Source organism: Camelus bactrianus, chromosome 1 (assembly GCF_048773025.1).
Source record: "Camelus bactrianus isolate YW-2024 breed Bactrian camel chromosome 1, ASM4877302v1, whole genome shotgun sequence".
Lineage (NCBI taxonomy): Eukaryota > Metazoa > Chordata > Mammalia > Artiodactyla > Camelidae > Camelus > Camelus bactrianus.
In genome coordinates this window covers 10054284-10075040 of record NC_133539.1, presented here as the reverse complement: position 1 = coordinate 10075040, position 20757 = coordinate 10054284, and the positions used below count along the sequence as shown (strand labels likewise).

The 20757-nt window shown below is 34.5% G+C and overlaps 2 protein-coding genes across 5 annotated transcripts in view; one reads left to right on the top strand and one right to left on the bottom strand.

The window, feature by feature from the left end:
* The window catches only part of SON (SON DNA and RNA binding protein), a 32169-nt gene extending 18875 nt beyond the window's left edge, over window positions 1-13294 (top strand). Inside the window, 8 exon segments of the mRNA XM_010956558.3 lie at window positions 3520-3630; window positions 4717-4833; window positions 9072-9219; window positions 11359-11430; window positions 11538-11653; window positions 12205-12333; window positions 12335-12391; window positions 12394-13294. Of these exon segments, the coding sequence (XP_010954860.3) occupies window positions 3520-3630; window positions 4717-4833; window positions 9072-9219; window positions 11359-11430; window positions 11538-11653; window positions 12205-12333; window positions 12335-12391; window positions 12394-12579 (936 nt within the window). The 3' untranslated portion in view covers window positions 12580-13294.
* Window positions 1-20757, bottom strand: part of DONSON (DNA replication fork stabilization factor DONSON) — a 37675-nt gene that overhangs the window by 15117 nt on the left and 1801 nt on the right. For 2 of the 4 annotated variants that reach the window (XM_074360332.1, XM_074360335.1), the window contains exons 3-10: window positions 19681-19884; window positions 18544-18722; window positions 17210-17388; window positions 16508-16586; window positions 16285-16389; window positions 15605-15803; window positions 14650-14862; window positions 14055-14200 (exon numbers count right to left, since the gene is read on the bottom strand). In XM_074360332.1, the coding sequence (XP_074216433.1) occupies window positions 14063-14200; window positions 14650-14862; window positions 15605-15803; window positions 16285-16389; window positions 16508-16586; window positions 17210-17388; window positions 18544-18722; window positions 19681-19884 (1296 nt within the window). In that variant the 3' untranslated portion in view covers window positions 14055-14062. Of the gene's footprint in view, window positions 1-13330; window positions 14201-14649; window positions 14863-15604; window positions 15804-16284; window positions 16390-16507; window positions 16587-17209; window positions 17389-18543; window positions 18723-19680; window positions 19885-20757 lie in introns of those variants that run through there. The other 2 variants (XM_074360328.1, XM_074360336.1) reach the window with 2 other exon arrangements.

Below are 20757 nucleotides of genomic sequence, written 5' to 3'. Positions count from 1 at the left end.
TTGTGTAAACAGTTGGGTTAACAAAGAGGGGAAGTAAATTGACTTGGAAGGACATTTTAAATGAGGAAGATACAAGTGGTACACCATTATAACTTAAGCCATGAAATGCTTGTTACCTGGTGTCAGTTACATTATGTATGTCATTATTCCTGACAACTTTTTAGGTTATAGAAGTAGTAATCTGTGTTGCTGAAGTAGGTGAAATAATTTGGACAGATTTTTATTAATGGGAAAACTGGAATTACAATTCAGGATAGTCTTTTTGATGTGGATTTCACCTTTTAGAACAAATCTTAGAGAAAGAAAGTTAAACATTTGCCCTCATAAAACCTAGAATAATACTACACATTAGGTAGAAAGTCTCTTTTGTATTAGTGGAAACAAGGCTGTTGATAGCTTGATAATAGTAACTTTCTATAAAATTTAAGATGATTTTTTCCCCCGTTTTTAACCTCAAAACTTTTAGCATCATTTTGGTACCTTTTACACATTACTGTTTTCAAGTAACATTAAAAGATAATTTTAAGACTCTAAAGCTCTTTTATATTAGTTCACTATATGTTATACACACACGCACACACACACGCGCGCACACACCACACTATATAGTCCAATATAGTAGTCACTAAGTCAGCCACTGAAAAATCAGTTCCTTAATTGCACTAGCCATATTTCAAGTGCTTATTAGCTATCTCTGTAGAAAATTCTGTTGGACAGTACTGTTCTAAAGGGTAGCTGTGGTATTTTGAGTGTTTTAATACTGATTCATAACACTTGGTTTAATCTTTGAATATTAATGCTTTGTGGATTATAGTTGGCTTTTTATTGCATATCATGAGTTACCTTGAAAACCTGGAAATGTGCTTTTTGATGCAAATTCTTGGGGATCTTTAAGAGATTAAGATGATCTTGATTGATTCTATTTTGAGTGTATTTCTTCATATTAAAAAGTTTGAATGTGAAATAGTCAAATCACTATTTGGTAACAAAGTTTTGACATGAAGTTGCAGCTCACTTGGTAAGCCTGTTGAATAAAAACTTCTATTACCTCAGGAGAAAACTAGTTGTAATTACATCTAAGGTAAATTTATATTAAATATCAACATTACTATATTAAATAAATATTATTTAAATAAATAAGTTAAAAATTCTTTTCAGAGTGAGATGTGAATTTAACGTAAAATATTACTAAGATTTGAAGTTTCATCCTGAGGAGAAATAGTAAGGTATTTAGGTTATTTGCTTCCTTAATAAAGGTTTAAAGAGGAAAATTCGAAGATTTAAAATGTCTTCAGAAGGATGAATTCACAGATAGGTATATTAATTTGTTTTCCAGTTGGAGAGAAGTAGTTTTATTCTAGAAGAGTTGGTGTTTTCAGAGCCATCATAACTACATATGGCTATTTTACAGTTGGAAATTGGGGGATCAGAGCTTGGGGTGGTGGTGGGTAGGTATATTTTCCCCAGGGTCTCCTCTGAGTTTCAACTTTTTAGAATAAAAACTTACTATTTATACCTAAACACCTTACCACTTAGATTTGTAGTTGGGTATGAAACAAAGTAATTCTGGCAAGGTTAGTTAACAGAACTTGAGATACATTTGTTGGGCCTTCAAAAATTACATTGCTGATCTTACCTGACAGTTTTCAGAAACATCTTAAGGCAGGTGAAAGAAATTTAAAATTCTGACCTGAAATATTTGGGTTCCCATTTAAAGTCCCAGCATTGTAATAGACTGGGACTATTGTAATTAGAAGTGAGAAGTGAACATACTGAATTTTTTAGTGTTTCAGTCTGGCTTTGCGTATATAAGCCCCAGAAATACTCTATAATTAGTGTGGATAATTTACAAAGTTAACTAAGAAATTAGGATCTTTTGTTAATGAGATCTGTACGCAGTCTAATAAATAATTACAGAATGAATTCAGTTTAATTTTCCTTTCATTTTAAGAAGGCAACTATATAGAAATCTGTACTTTGTGGTACCTTGTGTAAGAAAAAATTAATTTTGCTAAAGGAATATTAGATGATTCAGCAAGATAACTAAGAATGATGGAGTGTTAAGGGATTCTGAAGATAGGAAAAGGAAGATTAGTAATCCTTATGCATCAGATCTAATTATTCTCTCAGTCATATACCCTTCTCTACTATATAGGTCTTAAATATTTGTTTTTTTAATTACAATTTTTTAAAAAAAATTTTAAGGGGGAGGTAATTAAGTTTATCTATTTTTTTAATGGGGGTACTGGGGATTGAACCCAGGACCTCATGCATGCTATGTAGGCACTCTACCACTGAGCTACAGCCTCCTCACTAGGTTTTATTTTTAAAAGAAGTATTTCATACACGTTACATAAATTATAGGTAGCCTTACCTTAGCTTTCTTAGCTATTCAAAAAAAACTTTAGCTGTTAACTTATTTTACTGGCTTACTTATATTTGTCATATCTGTGCAGTACCTACTAATCATTCTTTGTATATGAATTTAGGAAAAGCTTCCCATGTCAGATAAGCATTTTCAAAAAATGAATTTTCATGGGTGAAATACTAGAATATATTAATGGGTTAAGTCATATTAGATGAATAAACAAGTATTAGGAATTGGTGAGTTGACACATCAACCTGAGCTCTTAATGTTAGAACAGAAAACATCAAATACTTACTTGATGGTTTTTTTCCTTCTGTTGTTGATTGAGCCTTCCACAGATTTGACAAATAAGGAATTTGCTCTAAAGGTTATCCTTAAAATTATTCCTGGACATTATAAAACATCTTAAAAAGTTAAGTCACCTCTGCTTAGCATAAGCTTTTTACAGATAGAATATGAGCTTTGAAAGTGAGGACCTAAGACATGTCAAACAATCTTAAGTGTTTCAATTTATGTTTTAAGTATGTACCCCCACAGAAATATTCTAACTTCTATCTTAAATGTACATAAGCTGAAAACAAAAAATTCATTTATTTATATAGTGAATATATTCTTTGAAGAAACTGAGTTCTTAAGACCAAACTGTATGAACAACTGCAGAGAGGTGAAAAGATGTGCACACGAGCAAGGGAAAGATCACTGACATGTTGGTTTTGTGCTTGCTTATTTAAGAACCTTGCTTATTGCTTCTGAAGGTTATGCTAATAAAAAGTAGGGTAAAATGAAAACTGCTAATGAGTTACAAAGTTAATAATTCAAAAAATTCTCAGTTTACTATAAATGACTGTTTTGTTAGTGAAGGCTAGAGGTTTTTCAGTTCTTCATGGAACTTTCTGGGTTTGTAATTTGATGTGAAAAAAACATGAAATCTGTCAGATTTTGGGTTGGGTTCAAGTGCTGCCTGATACTTTATAAGAATCCTTATGTATTTTCTAAGGTTATTTTATCTTTTTGAGTCTTCTCCCTACTTTACAGAATTTTGATACATAAGACTATTGTTTTTGACTTGTAGCAACTAAAGATATGAGCATTTTTCAGAATTCAGGGCGTCTACCATAATTTGAGATAATTATCTATGTTTTCTTTCTTAGCCTGTGGACATCTCTACAGCAATGAGTGAGCGGGCACTTGCTCAGAAAAGACTCAGCGAGAACGCATTTGACCTTGAAGCTATGAGCATGTTAAATCGTGCTCAGGAACGGGTATGTGGCAGTTTGAATGTCTGATAATTTCACTATCTAGAGGGTTGTTACATAAGCAAAGTCTGTGCCATGCTGTTGAGATGTAGAAACTTGAAAATCTAAAGAAATAAATCGTTTATCTTAATTAGCTAGGCTTATTTTAAGTGAGAGTAATATATAGCCCCCCAAGGCTAGTCATTTAATAACTATTGTGTACCATGGGGACAGGAGCTGTTTTCTTGAGAGAATGAAAATAGGAAAAATTACCTGCCCTCAAAGAGTTTATAATCTGGTATATAAGAATAGCTAAGTGCCCATACTGGCCCTGTGAGGTGTAGGTACTATAATGAGTTTCCATTTCCAGCTGAGGAAACAGTGTGGCTAAATGAGGCCCAAGGTCACAAAACCTAGAGTAGAGGAACTGGGATCCAAACCTAGGCAGTCTGAATCCAGAGTCTGCTTTTTAACAGTGGACAGCTGCTCCATATCCCCTTCACTTTTCTGTAGTAAATATATAGAAACAGTAAGTAAATGTACAGATAGAAAATACATTGCCTGACAATACCAGGTGTTCAGTAAATATACTTTGAATGAATGAAAGCTGATTCTTTAACGATCACAGTGTTTGGGTGACCAATTTCCTGTAAGTATTACTTTTTAAGCATATATCTTGAATTTATTATGAATTTATACTTCAAAGGTAATTAAAAATTCTGTTGTTGGCATTATTAGGATGCATTTATGAGATGTGTAAGGAGGGCAGGAATCCTTTGCCATATGAGCAGTTTTCTATGTTTTTCATGTGTCCATGTGATATTTTGAAGAATGAGTATTATAGTTGTGCTTTTTAGTTGTTAGAGATATAAAAAAATCTCAAATTTTGTTATTAATGGGATCCAGTGAACAGTTTTTGAACTGTTGATTTGGAATGTTTAGGGAAAACAATTTTAAATATGTACAGATTCAGTAATACTGTTTTTAAAAGTTGAATACTTAAGTCTGTTAGCCTTTTCAGGAAAGTAAACCATTTCATGTAGGGAATTAATACCAGTGGTATTTTAACTAGGTATGTCATTTTACTTAATTGAGGCATCTTCTTTTCTTCAGATTGATGCCTGGGCTCAGCTGAACTCCATTCCTGGCCAGTTCACAGGAAGTACAGGAGTGCAGGTTCTGACACAAGAACAGTTGGCTAATACTGGTGCCCAAGCCTGGATTAAAAAGGTACACAGCTTACGCACATACAGCAGTGTCCAAGTACAAAGTTAAAATATTTAAGAAAATGTTTAATTAAAAGTGCACCAAGAGGCCAGTGACTCTAACCAAAGTTGATGAGTAAATTTGCTATGTGTATGTACTCCAGGATGGACACTGAAGATGGACCTGATTCATGAGACAATGGCTAATGTATAAATATGGCTCAAGAGCCACTCAGTTTATGTCCTGAGTTTATTTTTTATTGTTGTTGCTGCTGGGTTTTGTGGGGGTGGTTTTTTAAACTGTGTTTTGAATGCTAACAGGGTGTCTCAAGGTGCTGTTCAGAATATTCCACAGTTCCTGTTGGACAACTAATGATTTCAAAGCAGTGGTTCTCAAATTTTTTCTCATCATGGGATACTTTATTACAGGTTTATTTTTGCTGAATCACTGCCCCCAAGAGCCCTATGCCACCTGATTTTCCATTCCTCTATTCCTGTCCTTCTTTCCCTCTTCTTTAGTGCTTGCACCCTCCTGTGAGCTCCCTTGGCCCTTATTCCGCACTCCTGTTGTGATCTCCAGCCCCAGATCCCTATGGTTGTCAGCTGTTGGTTACAGCAAGTGGTTGGGAGGCCCCAGTATTAGTCTGCATGTGGTGATCTTGCCAGGGGACTGGAAGGCTGGGGGAGGATGGCTGAAATGTGGGGTGGGCAGTGCTGAAGGGTGGTGAATTGGGCGGGATGAGGATGGGGAATACTATCTGTGGACCACCATTTAGGCCCTGGTGGCCTCTGGTGATCCACAGGCTCAATTTGAGAACCACTGATCTCATGAAAAAACAGGATATGTTAAGACCTAAATTCAAGGGAGAGGACGGACGCCTCGTGCTGTGAAGATATAGGTACTCCTCGTTTCAGATACCTGCAGTGAGACGTGTGAACTCCACCTACGGCTGCCTCGTTGGGGGAACCTTAGGTGGTTATGAAGGGCTTTCTGGAGAAATGTGTTCTTGGTGAAGGGATGTGGCTTGGTTGGATGGGTGATGGGGAAATTTGTTTCAGGAGTACTGACAGCATAGCAGTGCTGAAACTGGGAGGCTGCGTGGTCTAATGGATTGGAAAGGTTTCTTTATCCTGCTGTACTCCTGGCTCCTTTTGTGATTGTGGGCAAGTAATTCCTTGGAATTTCAGTCTCCAAGTGCCTTCTTACTGTCTTGTAGGATGGTGGTCAGTAATGTGAATGGGTACCTATAGAAAACTGCCATGAGTGCCACTGAATGAGCTGAATTTCTGAAAAAGCAGATTTTTGGTTGCTTTGAACCTTTTAATCTTGTAATATTTCCCCCTCAATTTTGATAGCATTACCTCTGGTGATCTTATTAACAAATTAATATAAAGTATATCCTCACTTTGCCTGCCGCCCCCATTTGGTGGGGGTGGAGAATAGTTAACACTAATATGTATATAGTGAGTACACTATTAGATTGATTAAAAATATTACAACTTTTAAGTAGTTTCCTAGGAGTTGGTGTTAGAAAAAAAAATGAAAATCTAGCAAAATATTTTAAGCTAATGAATTAGTTATGGACTAATATTACAGTATTTAAAATATGAAAGTGATCCATAATAGTGTTTGGAAAATGGCTTTCATCTCTTTGGGAATAGTTATAAATGTACAACTATTTCTTCAACAATTTTAATTCTTTAATACTGTTTAATGTTGAAGCTGAGTACTCCCTATCTCAGGAAGTTGGACTTGGAGCTTATTTGGGTATTTAGACATGTAATAATCAGTCATGTACATTACTTTTTAGAAACTTTAGAATGTGATTCCGTTGCCAAATGTTGGTCTTCATTTGTACACTCAAGTTCTGATGCGTAATGCTTCCAGACTTCTAAACAAAATCATGTTAACATAACTTTTACAAATTGATTCAATTGGTTCCCTGTAAACATTCCATTATTATTATTATTATTATTATTATTATTATTATTATTATTATTATTATTTTCCCAGGCTTGTAGATAGTTGACAGATTTTGAATAATTTACATCATTTAAGATGTAACTGTAATGTAAATCATCTTGGATAAATTATCAGGAGATAAAGCTGTGTTCATTCGCCCAATTTTTAAATAATTACAGAAGAAAGCAATGCTTTCAGGAAAACTTCCTTTGTGTGTTATTGAAGCATATTTGCTGCTAATTTCAATTAAGGCAGGAACATTTTACTTATAGAAATGAGCAAAAACATGGAAAAAGTCACTAGGCAATGTTAAATTTAACATTCATCTTCACTGTCAAACATCACAAAACTATACTTGTGTTCAGAAAACTTTTTCAAATGGTCATTTGGCGTTTCTTGCCTTGCTATAGCCCAACAGCCTCTTTTTATGTTAAAAACCACATGGAATGTCAACATTCTCTATATTCCTTTTTGTTGCAGTATATTCTTAGATAAAAAGCATGAGTTTTATTACTAGTAAAATTTTTTAAATGGTTATTGACTCGAACCATTATTTTCTGGAATGAAATGAGTTGGACATGATGTGATGAATATCATTTACTGTTGTAGTCTCATTAGATGAATTAGCTTTTTGGTGAACTGTGTACACACTGGTGTAAAGAAACATTTAAAGATATTAGAGAATGGAAGCAAAGTTGGAAACCTGGATTACTTGGGGATTTGTATTATACTCTGCACAGTTGCCCTTTTTTTTAGGAGTGTTTCCTGGAAAAGAGGGGCGGATGAACCTGGAAGTAAGTAAAAGTCATTCTAGGTGTGTAGCAACAAAGCAGTTGGTATCCAAGCATCAGCTAACTTTTCTCTTTATACATCAACACTGCATGGCCTGCACCAAATAAGGAACTGAACCAGGGGTATGTTTTTACCTCCACAGCTGCCTCCTTCCATCAGAGCACCTTGTTGAACTTAATGTCTAGTCACATGTCATTGGCATGTGTTCTCCCCAGCATATAATTAAAAATTTAGCTGGGAAAAAAATAAGCGTATACAGTATTACTACTGTGTAAAAACAAGATTTAAAAGATTTAGTATTAACTCATCAGTAGAGGAAGTGATTACTATTTCCAGAGCTACCAGAATTTTTGACTCCCTCTGTTGATAAGTTAGTAACTTTTGCTTATATTTGCTAGAGAATATAAATCTAAAATATTTAATAACAAAGGGAAATAGAACATAATTTGGAGATGTTACGTTATAAATTTTTTTTAAATAGCCATAAAGTTCAACACAATTCAGTGATTTGTTAAATGTACATCTATGTACACTCTGCCCTTTAACAAGAGGCATCATATTTTTTTTTAACATGTGAAAATAATTGACTGTTGACCATGCTAATGTATATAGCTGTGCATCTTGTGACATTAAGTGGTTTGCTGCTTTGATGGAAATTATGGTTCAGTGGGTTGGATACAAGAGAGATGACTGTTCACAGAATAACCTGTGAACTTTCACCCCTCTGTATGGAAACTTGTTTCAGGGCCAAATCCTTGTAGCTGTCTTCTTGCCCCGGTCAGTGCCAGCCCTACTATTCACAACACTGCTGCTACCGAGGCCTAGGTATGTAAACATTTAAGGAGTTTTTTTAAAAGTCTTTTAACATCCAGCTAGGTTTTAAAAGAATTCAAGTTCAGTTTGGTATAATTACAGGGTATTTTATGTGATTGTCTTCCATTTCTTACTGTGTAGATTTATTTAAGAGTTACCTTTTTGCTTCATAGGAATTTTCTAAGTAAAATATTTAAACTTGATTTATGGTAGAATGGGAAAAGAAAAACAACTTTGTTTGGTAACAGTATGCTTCCTTCAGTGTCCAAACTATTTCTAAATGATTTCTGGGCTTTATTCATTAACTAGGTACACCTGGGACAATATTATTGACTGTTTTAACATTGCCTTCTTTTTATTTTGCAAGCTAAGAAGAGATACCAGTGAACCTAAATAGTGGACGAAAACAGGAGTGTTCTGATTTTTTTTTTTTGGAGGGGGGCATGAGTGCCACTGTTTTAAAACTGTCATTCATTTGCCTTATTTGACTTTCAAAATACTGTCATGTTTATGTGAAAAAAAATTAGAACATACACACTACAGTATGTATATAAGTATAGAAGTTTTTCAATTTAATTGCTGAAACAACTATCAGATTTAGAAGTAAAATAAGATTTTCTCTTTAAAAGTTACACTGAGTTTGTAGTCAAATTCTAACTATAAAATGGGGTTATTTTACCTCTTTCTTTGGATAGGATCAGTTCTTAAGAGCAGCCCCAGTAACTGGAGGAATGGGAGCCGTTTTGATGAGAAAAATGGGCTGGAGAGAAGGAGAAGGATTAGGAAAAAACAAAGAAGGAAATAAGGAACCTATTCTAGTTGATTTTAAGACAGACCGAAAAGGTAAGTTTTTTAAGAATGTTTATCATACCTTTAACACTTGGGCTTTCATTGCTGTCATACATTTGTTTTCTGATTTCAGTGATCCTGAACTGGAGGCACTTTTTTTTTTTTAAATATCCCATGTAGTATATTTAGGAGAACTTTGATACCAAATTTCGTTTTATTTTTTCCTATCTTCTCTTTTTATATTTATTTATTTTTGGGGGGGGGGTTAACTTCTTTTTATTGAGTTACAGCCATTTTACAATGTGTCAAATTCCAATGTAGAGCACAATTTTTCAGTTATACATGAACATATATATATATTCATTCTCACATTTTTTTTTTTCGCTGTGAGCTACCACAAGATCTTGTATATATTTCCCTGTGCTGTACAGTATAATCTTGTTTATCTGTTCTACATTTTGAAATCCCAGTCTGTCCCTTCCCACCACCCATATCTTCTCTGTTTTTAGTCTGCTCATTATTTTGTTTGTTTTTGGGGGGGTGGGGAGATAATTAGGTTTATTTATTTTTAAAGGAGGTACTGGGGATTGAACCCAGAACCTCATGCGTGCTAAGCATGCGCTCTGCCACTGAGCTGTACCTCCTCCCTAGAGACACTTAACGATATATGTACAGCTCCTTGTTAAGAAAACAAAAGTTTAACCCATTTCAGACACTACATAAAAAAAGATGGAAACACTAATTTGAAATTAAAAGGCAACTTTTATGTGAATATATAATTAAATTTTAAGTTTGATATGTTTAGAAAATGAAATTCCATTTTGTTGTCTTGACAGGGAGCATATGCTTGCCTTTGTTTCTAGAATTTTATTTTATTTATTTATTTATTTATTGGATTTATTTTTTCATTTTCAGTTATTTTACCCGATATATTCTCCTTATTTCCTGTTAGAGTGCTCTTTAGTCTTCACTTTATAAGCCCTTTTTGCATGTCCTTTTTCAAGCTTAGTAATTGAGTTCTCTATCCTGGGGCTAGAGTAGTAGACCCCCTGCTGACAACAGTGCTACCACTTCTTGTTGCATTTCTTCCCTTGGAATAATGTCCAGTGTAGTTTCTTGGGGCTGCCAGCTCAATGTGATTTTAATAGCTTGTTTATGCCTGATTTTTAAAAACTGGAAAAATTTAAATGAATTTATTTTCCTGATCTTCGTAATTAGATCGAAAGTTAAGTTGAAGTTAATGTAATTAAATTGTCTTAATGAATTTGGAAACCAACTAGCTCTGACTGAATTACGTGTTTTAAAAATGTTTTGCATCAGAATTTCTACATTGTCATCCACATAAGAATACTGTGTTAACACAACGATTAGAATTTTATTCCAAATTGGAGGGAATTTATTATAATTCTGCTAATCAAAAATAAGCTGGAAATAACCTAAGAATCATTGTATACTATAGCATTAATTCAGATTAAGTTTGAAAAAGACATTGTACTGATTGTCACATTGTCATTATACTACTTAATACAAGTTGAATAGATTCTTTGTGTCATGAAAGGTGGTTTATTGAAAGAAAACATCTGTGGATGCACTGCATAATTCCAGGGAGTAGTCCTTTTGGAATTATGCAACGTGACCTGGGTTTAGGAAAACATAGTGGCAGAATTGACAAATAACTAGTTGAAGAATTCCCCCTAGGATAAATGGAAAACATTGGTTTTAGATAGTAATATAGCTGAACCCCTTTGGAAAAATGAGGCTGTGAAGTCAGAAAGGGCTTGTTTGCTGGGGAAAAATTGGACCCAGTTATCCATGAGAAAACTTTTCTCACTTTTTTACTTTGTTTTGGCCTAAAGTCCTTGTCCCTTGGGGAACATACTAAAGTGAGCATCTTTTTTTAAGGAATGGGAAACCTTTAGAAATCATTTGCAGATATCGACTATGTTAAACTTACAGGGAAACATCTGGAGTTAATTATGGCAATTTATGTATGTAGTCATATATTCTAGTATTTTCTGAACATTTTAATTTTATACAATTTTCTAATACTAAGACATGACTACGTATAGATTTGTATATTGAAACAGCAAAACAAGTCAAGATTTAAACAGAAATTAAGGGTAGTGGGAGTTGAATATTTTTAAATGATGCTTTGAAATTTATTCAGTGAACATAATTTGTTTTTGTTTTAAGGTCTTGTTGCTGTAGGAGAAAGAGCACAAAAGAGGTCTGGGAACTTCTCGGCTGCAATGAAAGATCTGTCAGGTGAGAGTGTGCTTTTGAGTTTTCTCTTGCCCCACCCTCTCCTTGAATTTATAATTTGTTGCCACAGATGTAGAAATAATTAGTAACTTTTTTTTCTTTCTCTGTAGGCAAACATCCTGTGTCTGCCTTGATGGAAATCTGTAATAAGAGAAGGTGGCAACCACCTGAATTTCTCTTGGTCCATGATAGTGGCCCTGATCATCGCAAACATTTTCTCTTTAGGGTAAATATGAATTTCTGCATTAATTGTATACAGTTATTAATTTGATGACTTAATGTTAGAGGGTAAGGGATTAGCATTATACGATCACAGGATTAATGTGTTATGGGTTGGGAGTATGTTTATATGTGGGTATAGTAGTGGAATTTTTAAACATTTAAATATGCTTTAATATGACCTGTTGATATATTTTTTAAATGTTGGAGGGACAGAGGTGGGCAAAATCTGGTGAACGGTTTGTTGCCCTTTTCCAGTGGAACCCGGGGAAATAATTTAGTTTTTATCAGGTTTTTTTCCCCCCTTCAGTTTGGAGACCTGCTCTTAATTTGCAGTCCCTTTTCTCAAATGATTTGCTTCTTTCTGGGTTGAGATTAGTTTGACTTACATAGTATGGGGTTTTAGATTTTTATAAAGTATTTTTCTAGCATTTAGTGAAAAAAAAATACAAACCTAATAGATATTAAAGTTTGATGCTGTTCCTTGTATGTTTTTCTTGAATAGGTATTGAGAAATGGAAGCCCTTACCAGCCCAATTGTATGTTTTTCTTGAATAGGTATTGATAAATGGAAGCGCTTACCAGCCCAGCTTTGCCAGCCCTAATAAGAAGCATGCTAAAGCCACAGCAGCTACTGTGGTTCTTCAAGCAATGGGCCTTGTACCAAAGGACCTCATGGCTAATGCCACTTGCTTCAGGAGTGCCTCACGTAGATAGATTGAGGTTTTATATTAATCATTTCAGATAATTTTACTCTGCATCAAAATGTATTTCCTCTTTAATGTTGTAAATATTTGGCAATTTAAGACATTGTGTAAAAAGCAATCTGTACAAACATCTCCAGGCTTTGATTTTTGTACCATGGAAATTGTATTTAACCATACAGGGTTTTGGTATGTTTATATTGTTTACCTTAGTGATGTATTTGTTTAAGTGGCTAACATCCAAACGATTGTTTGAAGGCATCCGTAATCTTCAGTGTGGAATGTTAAATAACGCTTTTATACTGTATTTTGTACTATGATGTAACTCCCCTTCCTTACGGCTAGGCTGCTGTAACACTTGCCTGTAATCAGTGAAGGGCTGTGCACCTTGTACTAGTTCACAATGGGTTCTGCTGGACAGATACTGGGCCAGTGTTATTGAGGTAATCAAGCAAGATCTGTTCCACAGGGCTAATGCCACCGTGTCCCCTTTAAAATTTTGTAGAGGTTATAAAAAGAAAGTGGTTTGTTGTGTGATGATCAGCACTAAGTCCTGCGTTTCTGTCAAAGCCACCTGGGCCATGAATGAGAAGGGAGTCAAAATGAAGTCTGACTAGAATTCTGCAGAGGCCAAGTACATTTAGTATGGCATTGAGTTGTGATATAGTTTTACTTTGATGTGCATTTTGAATTTCAGCTACACCTAGATAGACGTAAAATGATAATTAAAATGCTGTAACCAACTTATCTAATAAAATCGGCACCCAGCCACTATTTTGTTGACTATGAGAAAGTTTAAGTTTATGTTAATTTTTAGGGTCTGATAGAATATTTCATGTGTATTACAGTGGTATCCATATGCTATGTCTCTAAACTTTATTTTCAAAAGCTTAAGGCCCAAATATAAACTTCTCTGGAATAAATGTGGTGGTTTATTTTCTGAATTGCAAAGTGAACACATACTTCTTCACTACTGTTACTTCTTTACCCAATGTTTTGATTTCTAAGTGCTTTTATTTAAGAAAGTTTGAATTACACACACACACACACACACACACACACACAAATGCCTACAAGAAAATATTAAATACTACCTTGTCACGACAGCTGAGCATACTTTACAACTCAATACTGTTCTATGTGGAATACAAAATACTCTTATCTGAATTAACGTACATTAAAACAAACTTTTAAACAGGTAGGAACTAAACAACTAGGTGGTAGCAGCAGTCAGCTTGGTAGCTGTGTCTACGTTTGTTTTCTCCCTCTGTACAGCTAGAACTGGCTGGTAATCCTAAGTGAACTGTTAAAGATTTGCCCTGATGCTATTAGTCACAATGCCGTAACTGGTCCTAAGCCTCAATTTCCACTTGCAAGGAAACACTCAAGTTTTCTACCCATTTTATAATCACGTTATATGGATCTAGAATTTTCATTCAAGTTATTTAAACTTCTTAAAAAGTTCATCTTCGTATCTGACTAATCAAAATAGTAAAAACAGTATGTTGATTTTAAAACCTTAATCCTTCTGCTTACTGCATGTAATAAAAATTACTATAAAAGGTTAATGTTTATAAACACTTGAATACTTAAAAAGCTATATTCCTGTTAACTTCCAAAGTGAACTTTAAAGCCAAAGGAATAAGGATCTTGAATTTCTTTGCTAGAAGGCTTTTTTCCTCAAAAGACTCCTGTTAGGCTTACTTTGGTGTTCAGGATCTCCAACTATAAATGTAGTCACTCATTTCCACATGCCGTAAAGATGATTTCCCCAGTGTTGGTGTTTGACTAAGTTGGTTCAGAGTCTTAGGGTGCAATCCACAGTTAGCAAGCTCCTCATGAACAGCCTCCTGTGGAAATTTGAATGCAACTTAATTAAAAGCACGTCAGTCTTTGAACACTGAAGAGTTTAAGTAGCAAACTGATAAAACGGACAATTTAAGAGTCTTTCATAAACTCTAAATAAAAAACTACGTATGTCCAAAGTTTTTAAAAGGCAAACATGGTTAAATAAACACCCACAATTTATAGTAAAGGAGCCAGGCACTATTAAGTTTTGGATCTCAGAGGACAATGAAAAGAACTGGGAAGTTTCTTAGTCAATGTTGAATACATCAGCCTGAATTCATAAAATTTATCTCACAAAAAACTCAGTCTTTATCCCTTCCTCTTAGTAACTAGTGATAATAGTAAGTAGTACAGTTTAATAACTTGAAACGCCCCATTTTGGCTTATAAATCGCTTATTTCCTCCATCCAGCTTGAGGAAACGGCAGACGATCTGCTCACAGCAGTCTCACCTTATCTAGTACTTCATCCATTGGTGGGCAGATATTAAACACAGCAGTTGGCTCGTGTGTATACAGTCCTGCAGAAAATGACCCACTCTGTGAAGATCTGAGGAGCATGGTCATGGAATGTAGAGAATGAGGCATGACAGGACCTGTAATTTCCAAACTAAATTGATCTTTGTATCCAGAAAGAGCTTGTGTCTTCACATTTACACTGCGTGCCTTCAAAAAAATTTAAAGAAAATCATGGTCACCATCTTTCAAGATTTTGTCCCTAGCTAAAATGTGTTCCATAACTTCTCTCATCTGGGTTTTCTTCTCTAATAGTTATGAAACAAAAGTAGTTCATAAGCCGTCAAAAGAATGTTACACCAGTAAAAAATGTTAAGTAATTCTCAGCTTCCAGAATCCTCTTCTCCAAATTATGAGATTGTCAATTTAAGTATTAATTCTAGAGAACAGTTTCTTAATATGGTATTCTTTCTGACTTATGAGTATAGTTTCAATACAGAATATTGGGAAACTAAAAATTCAATTGTGTTACTACTATATTCAGTATACATTTTTTATTTACATGTGTAATTTTTTCAATAATTTGGATATATAGTTATTCTTTTCACTTATCCATGATCCAGTTTTTGAGACATCCTGTAATTTTACGTAACATTCTTGGCTCTGTTCATTTACTGGTTAAGAAATGAGACAAAATGAGATTAAACAACTTTTTCTTACGGCAATAATTCAAGTATAACATTTCATATAATTAATATATTTTCATTTAATTGCTCTGATAGAACTTTATACCAAGGAATTTTTTTACTGGGAGGAAAGCAAAAAACAATTTGTACCATGTAGATATTAGGAGTTATTAAAAACACATAAAGAATTTATCCTATCAAAACAAAAAGTATGACTTTAAAAGCTAGATATTAGTGTAGAATTTCCTTTGTTTTCTTTTTATTACCTTAAGCATTTGCATTGTGGCACCCCGGAAAGCTACTGGGGACAGGAGAGTTGGTGGAAGTCCTGCCTGTGGACCTGAGGTAGCAATTAAACTCTTAGAGTTGATCAAAAAATTTAGCAATGTAAAGGTGTTCAATCCCTTTACCAACACAACAGACTCAGGTCTGTGATCCATTTGTATTTCGTGTTTTTCTTTACGCCTGAAGATGACAATCAAGGAAATTGCAAATGCAAATCCCATGCCAATAGGAAAAGCAGTTATCTTGATCCTGAATCACCTGAAACCATTTTCCCCATTCCAAACTGGAACTGCTCTAGCTAATCCTCTTCACTGCAATTATAAGGCATCTATTTAAATCAAAATGATTTCCTTTGACTGTCTAAATTTGCTAGAAATTGATACCTAAAAAAACTAATTTCTTTTCTAGTCAAAAATATGTTCTATTCCCTCCCTACATTTAACCAAAATGGAACATTTTCACTTAAAAAAAGTTAAATAATTTAGGGTTTATTGGTCCTTAGGGCTTTTTTCTTTTTTGTTTAAGGATTTTTTTTTAGTGTCATGATGGAGAATCAGTTTTAATAGGATCTTAAAGATAATTTAAGATTATAGTCAAAAAAAACTGCCACTAACTTAATTCAATGAAAATCAATTCCAGTTAACAGCAAATGAAAGGATACAACTTGATAGAAAGTACGTCTGGTTTTTTGATTCTATCTTGCACACCCATCTCCTCTAGCCAGGAAAAACTTTCTTCTTCATCCTCATCGCTGACTGCTTGCTCCCTAGGAAATTGCTACAGTCAGTTACGGTTCCCATTTCATAACGCTGTTTCCTCTATAAAACTATTGCACTGAACCCCTAAGTCACCACATGATGTGAAAGGTTCTCTTAATCACATACTCATGTCCCAAGCTTGTTTCAGATGCTTTCTTCTTCTCATGGCAATTTTCTTTTATTAAAGGCAGAGAAAATTCAATACCTACATGAGAAAAGAAAAATGTAACTGAGTTTTCTTTGATATAATCTAAAAGAATTCAATAGGTGTGCCCAACTTGTAGAGTATGATATCCGAAAATGAGGTTTTACACTTGAACGGTTAAGACAGTACTTTTCAAGCTTTTTTGACAGCAGCTCACAACACACACATCCTTGAAACAAAAGGTTCAGGAAACAACACGTACTCTCACTACATCTGGTACTCCTCCATCAACTATATTCTACTCTATTTCATTTATTTTAAACTGTGCTGAATAAGCCCACTACATAGATTTCATGATCCACTAATGGGTTGACCCAGCCTTAAAATCATGATTAAAAGGTGGTAGGTTAATTTGTACTGCAAAAGAATTTCTACAGAACATATCCAGATTGAGACTTTTCAGTTCAATATATGTTTAGAGATCAGAGAAGGGAACACCACTAACATAAAGCCATGTGCAGTGGACTGCTTAATTACATGCTGGAGAAAAATAAAAAATGAAGAAATAAAGTAATTAATTAGATAAAACTGGTAAAAGAGAATTCAAAAGACAGTTCAAATTTTAGCTTTTAAGGAAACTTTACTGTATGGTGTGGTATTCTCACTTAAACCTGTAGTTTTACCTTCGTTTTTCATAGCTTCTCTTATACCTCTGGTCGTAGGAGATACGAGAGCTGTGATTACATCATTTCCAGCTAATCCTGCTGCACGGAACAGGACAGTAAACTGATAGGTACAAACGTAGAAAAAGGGGCAAAGTCTTGTCTTCAGCAGATTATATAGAGAAGTAAAGCTCACAGACCTATGAAGCAAAAAATTTTTCTTTAGGTACCATTAAACACTTAACTCAACACCTACTATTTAATCTTGTATAGTTTAATTTGATACTCACCTGATTTAAAACACAAATATTACAGATAATGGTTTGAATTTTTGCCATGACACACAACCTGGCTTTTTAAAGAACTGAAATTGGTCATGGGACTCATTGATGACTTCTAAATAAATAGTGTTCACCATTTAAACACTAGCCATTTTTTCTTTCAACAAAACTTACTTAATAAGTGGTTGCTGACTTTTAATAAGCAGCTTCTACTGATGAGAAAGAAAGCAGCCACTGATAAGAAGTAACATTTAAGATTATGTCTCTAAAATAGATAAACAAGTTTATACTGTATATATAGCACAGGGAACTATATTCAATATCTTATAGTAACTTACGGTGAAAAAGAGTAAGAAAACAAATACATGTACATTCATGTATGACTAAAGCATTATGCTGTTCACCAAAAATTGAGAAAACATTGTAAACTAACTATACTTCAATAAAAAAATATATATACAAAAAAAAAAATTAGAAAGTAATGCTGAAGTAGAATACTATTCAGCAATAAAAAGAAACCTAATTATACATGACACCATATGGATGAGCTTCAAAACCATTATTCTAAGGGAAAGAACTCAGAACACTACATTTATATACAATGTCTAGAAAAGGCAAATCTACTGATACAGAAATAAATCAGTGGTCATTTGGGGCTAGGAGTGGGATCAGGAATTAATGCAAATGGGCATGAGAAAACTTTCTGGGATGAGGTAAACGATCTAAAACTTAGCAATGGTTGTACAACGATATAAATTTACTAAAAGGCATTTAATTGTACACTTAGAAGAGTCTGTGTACATTAAGTTATTCTTCAATAAAGAGGTTTTCTGTATGTTAAAAAAATTATGTCTCTATATACTTATCGAACACATATATATTCCACAACTGCATAAAGAGTGAATAAGAGCTAAAAAAGTAAACAGTTTAAATCTTGGTTATTAACAGTTTAAATAATTCAGAAGGACATAGAAATCCTTCTACCACTTTACATTTCCACATCATAAAATAAGGTGAGAATACTGCTAAAATGAAAATTCGCTACTGGGTTGTACAAGTTTTTACTAATCTTACCAGTCACTCATTAAATTGTGTTGCAGGGTTTCATCATTCGACCATGGGTTTGTCTTTCCAGCCATTCTTCTGTCCGCTCCAATACGAGGGAACAGTGGTAGCCAAGAAAAGGCAGGGTGGAGCCAATAGATAAGGCTCTGCTGGAAGGCACAACGGAGCTCAGTGCAGAGTTTGGGATCCTAAAATCCAGACAAAACGTTGGACAGTTTTTGCCCCATTAAAAGTAGAGAATTTAATTAAAAAGACACTGAATATACTAAACACATTCTCAGAATCTTTACTGCTTCCTATAGGAAAGTGTTAGTAACTGTTACAGGGGCTAAAATGTAGTTTATTATTGTTTAGGAAAACCTTATCTGCCAGCAATTACAATCTGTTAAACCACATATTAGAAGGAACACTCAGACACAGATGGGAACATTCGCCTGTCTCTACCACCCTTGAGAACAGTAACTATCTCTACCACGAGAGCAGGGGTGTGTGTGGGGATGCATGTGTAGGAAACACTATGTTCAACCTCCTTCCCTCACAAACGGTTCCAAAAGTAGCCAGTAAAAATGATGTGAATCACAAATCATCCAGATCTATTTGTCGAAAAAGACAGGCCTCTTTTAGGTAATCTCTTATAACCTGGTTTGAGTTGATGAGCTCCTTGAAAGTAATGCAATTACATTTCTCTAAAATCATTCCAGAACTCATTATTAACTCTACTGAATTTAAAACAGACCATCACCCTAATGGCAAGAATTAGTGCATTTAAAAAACAGAGTATATATTACGTGAAAAAAATCAGTAAAATAACCAATCTGCCTTGGCAATCCTACTCAACTGCTTTTCATTTCTTTTCCTTACATTTTCTTTCTCAAAAAGCCTTAGAAAAGAATGATTAGTTTAAACAATTCCTCCATGCAACACTGACTTATTCTCAGGATAGCTCTCTAAATTTAATGAGTAGTTACTGAATCTGATTTTAAAAAGTATGAAAGTATCATTTGGGAAATTAAAAATTTTCCCAACTTTCTGTGTTTTAAATGTCAGAAGAAAAACTTAATGGAACTATCTCTGATATTCTGCAGAGAAGTACATTTTACACTTAATTTGTTAGCTTAAAACATAGCTATTTACTTTGAGAATTACCTGTATACTTTGAGGCAAAGTAACTTCTGTTGCCCTACAATGCTGGATGACACCTTGAGCCTCTTCCTGTGCTTTCAGATGATCTGCCCAGGTAAAGGGCTGAGAAGAGGTGAAAAGGAGTCGAGTTTTAATACTCCAGTCCACAGGTAACTCAGTACTTTCTGAGGACGGAATATCAGGTTCGGAGACTGATACGTGAGGAGTCTTTTAGGAAACAAAGAACACAAAAATTAGTAGAGTACCAAGAAAAAAACCCTTCAATATACAGAATTCATCAATTAACACTCATGATCACTGAAATTTCAAAATGCCATCAATTGTATAATAAATAACATTGAAAATATACACCCACTGTGGAAAAAGTCTGGAAAGAGCTACACTAAACTTCACAGTGATTATCTCTGGAAAGTGTAAATTGTTGTTGGGGGTGGGGGTGGTGAAGGGCAGTTTTCACTTTTTAGTTTATTATGGTTCTATACAGTTTAGTTATAAGAGATACACTATTTTCATGATAATTAAAAAAAAATCTACTACTGATACTACTAAAGCACAAATCTTCCAAGTATTTTTTTTTTGAAGAGTACCCTTTAAGCCTCTAAAACTCTGGACCCAGGGCTAAGCTGTTCTTGTAGGTAACTTAAGTTGGGCTCTTAAAGGTCATATTTAAGAAGCATATACTGATCTCAAAACTTCCTCCCAAACTATTTTGCTGTTCTTTCAATTCAGTCTTCTCTCCATTACAAGGATTCTTTTGGATGACATTATAAAAAAGTAACAGGGAAGGGGAATTCCAACAGAACCCATGAAGGCCATTTATTTGCATGGAAGGAAGACCCTGCTCGCATTAGGACAAACTACGCTTTTCTTGAACTATCACCAAAGAAGTAGCTGAGGGATGGAACCAAGAAGAGTATGCTCTGTGTGTGGCGGTGGTGGTAGTGAGGTTCAGTGATAGGACAAAACTTGTGGAGATCATCTGGGGATTTGAAGATTCAGTGAAGGATTAAGTTCAAAAAGCAGCTAAGCCTGGAGGGGTTGGCTCTGAGTGACAAGCTGGAGTTGTCACCACCCACAGAA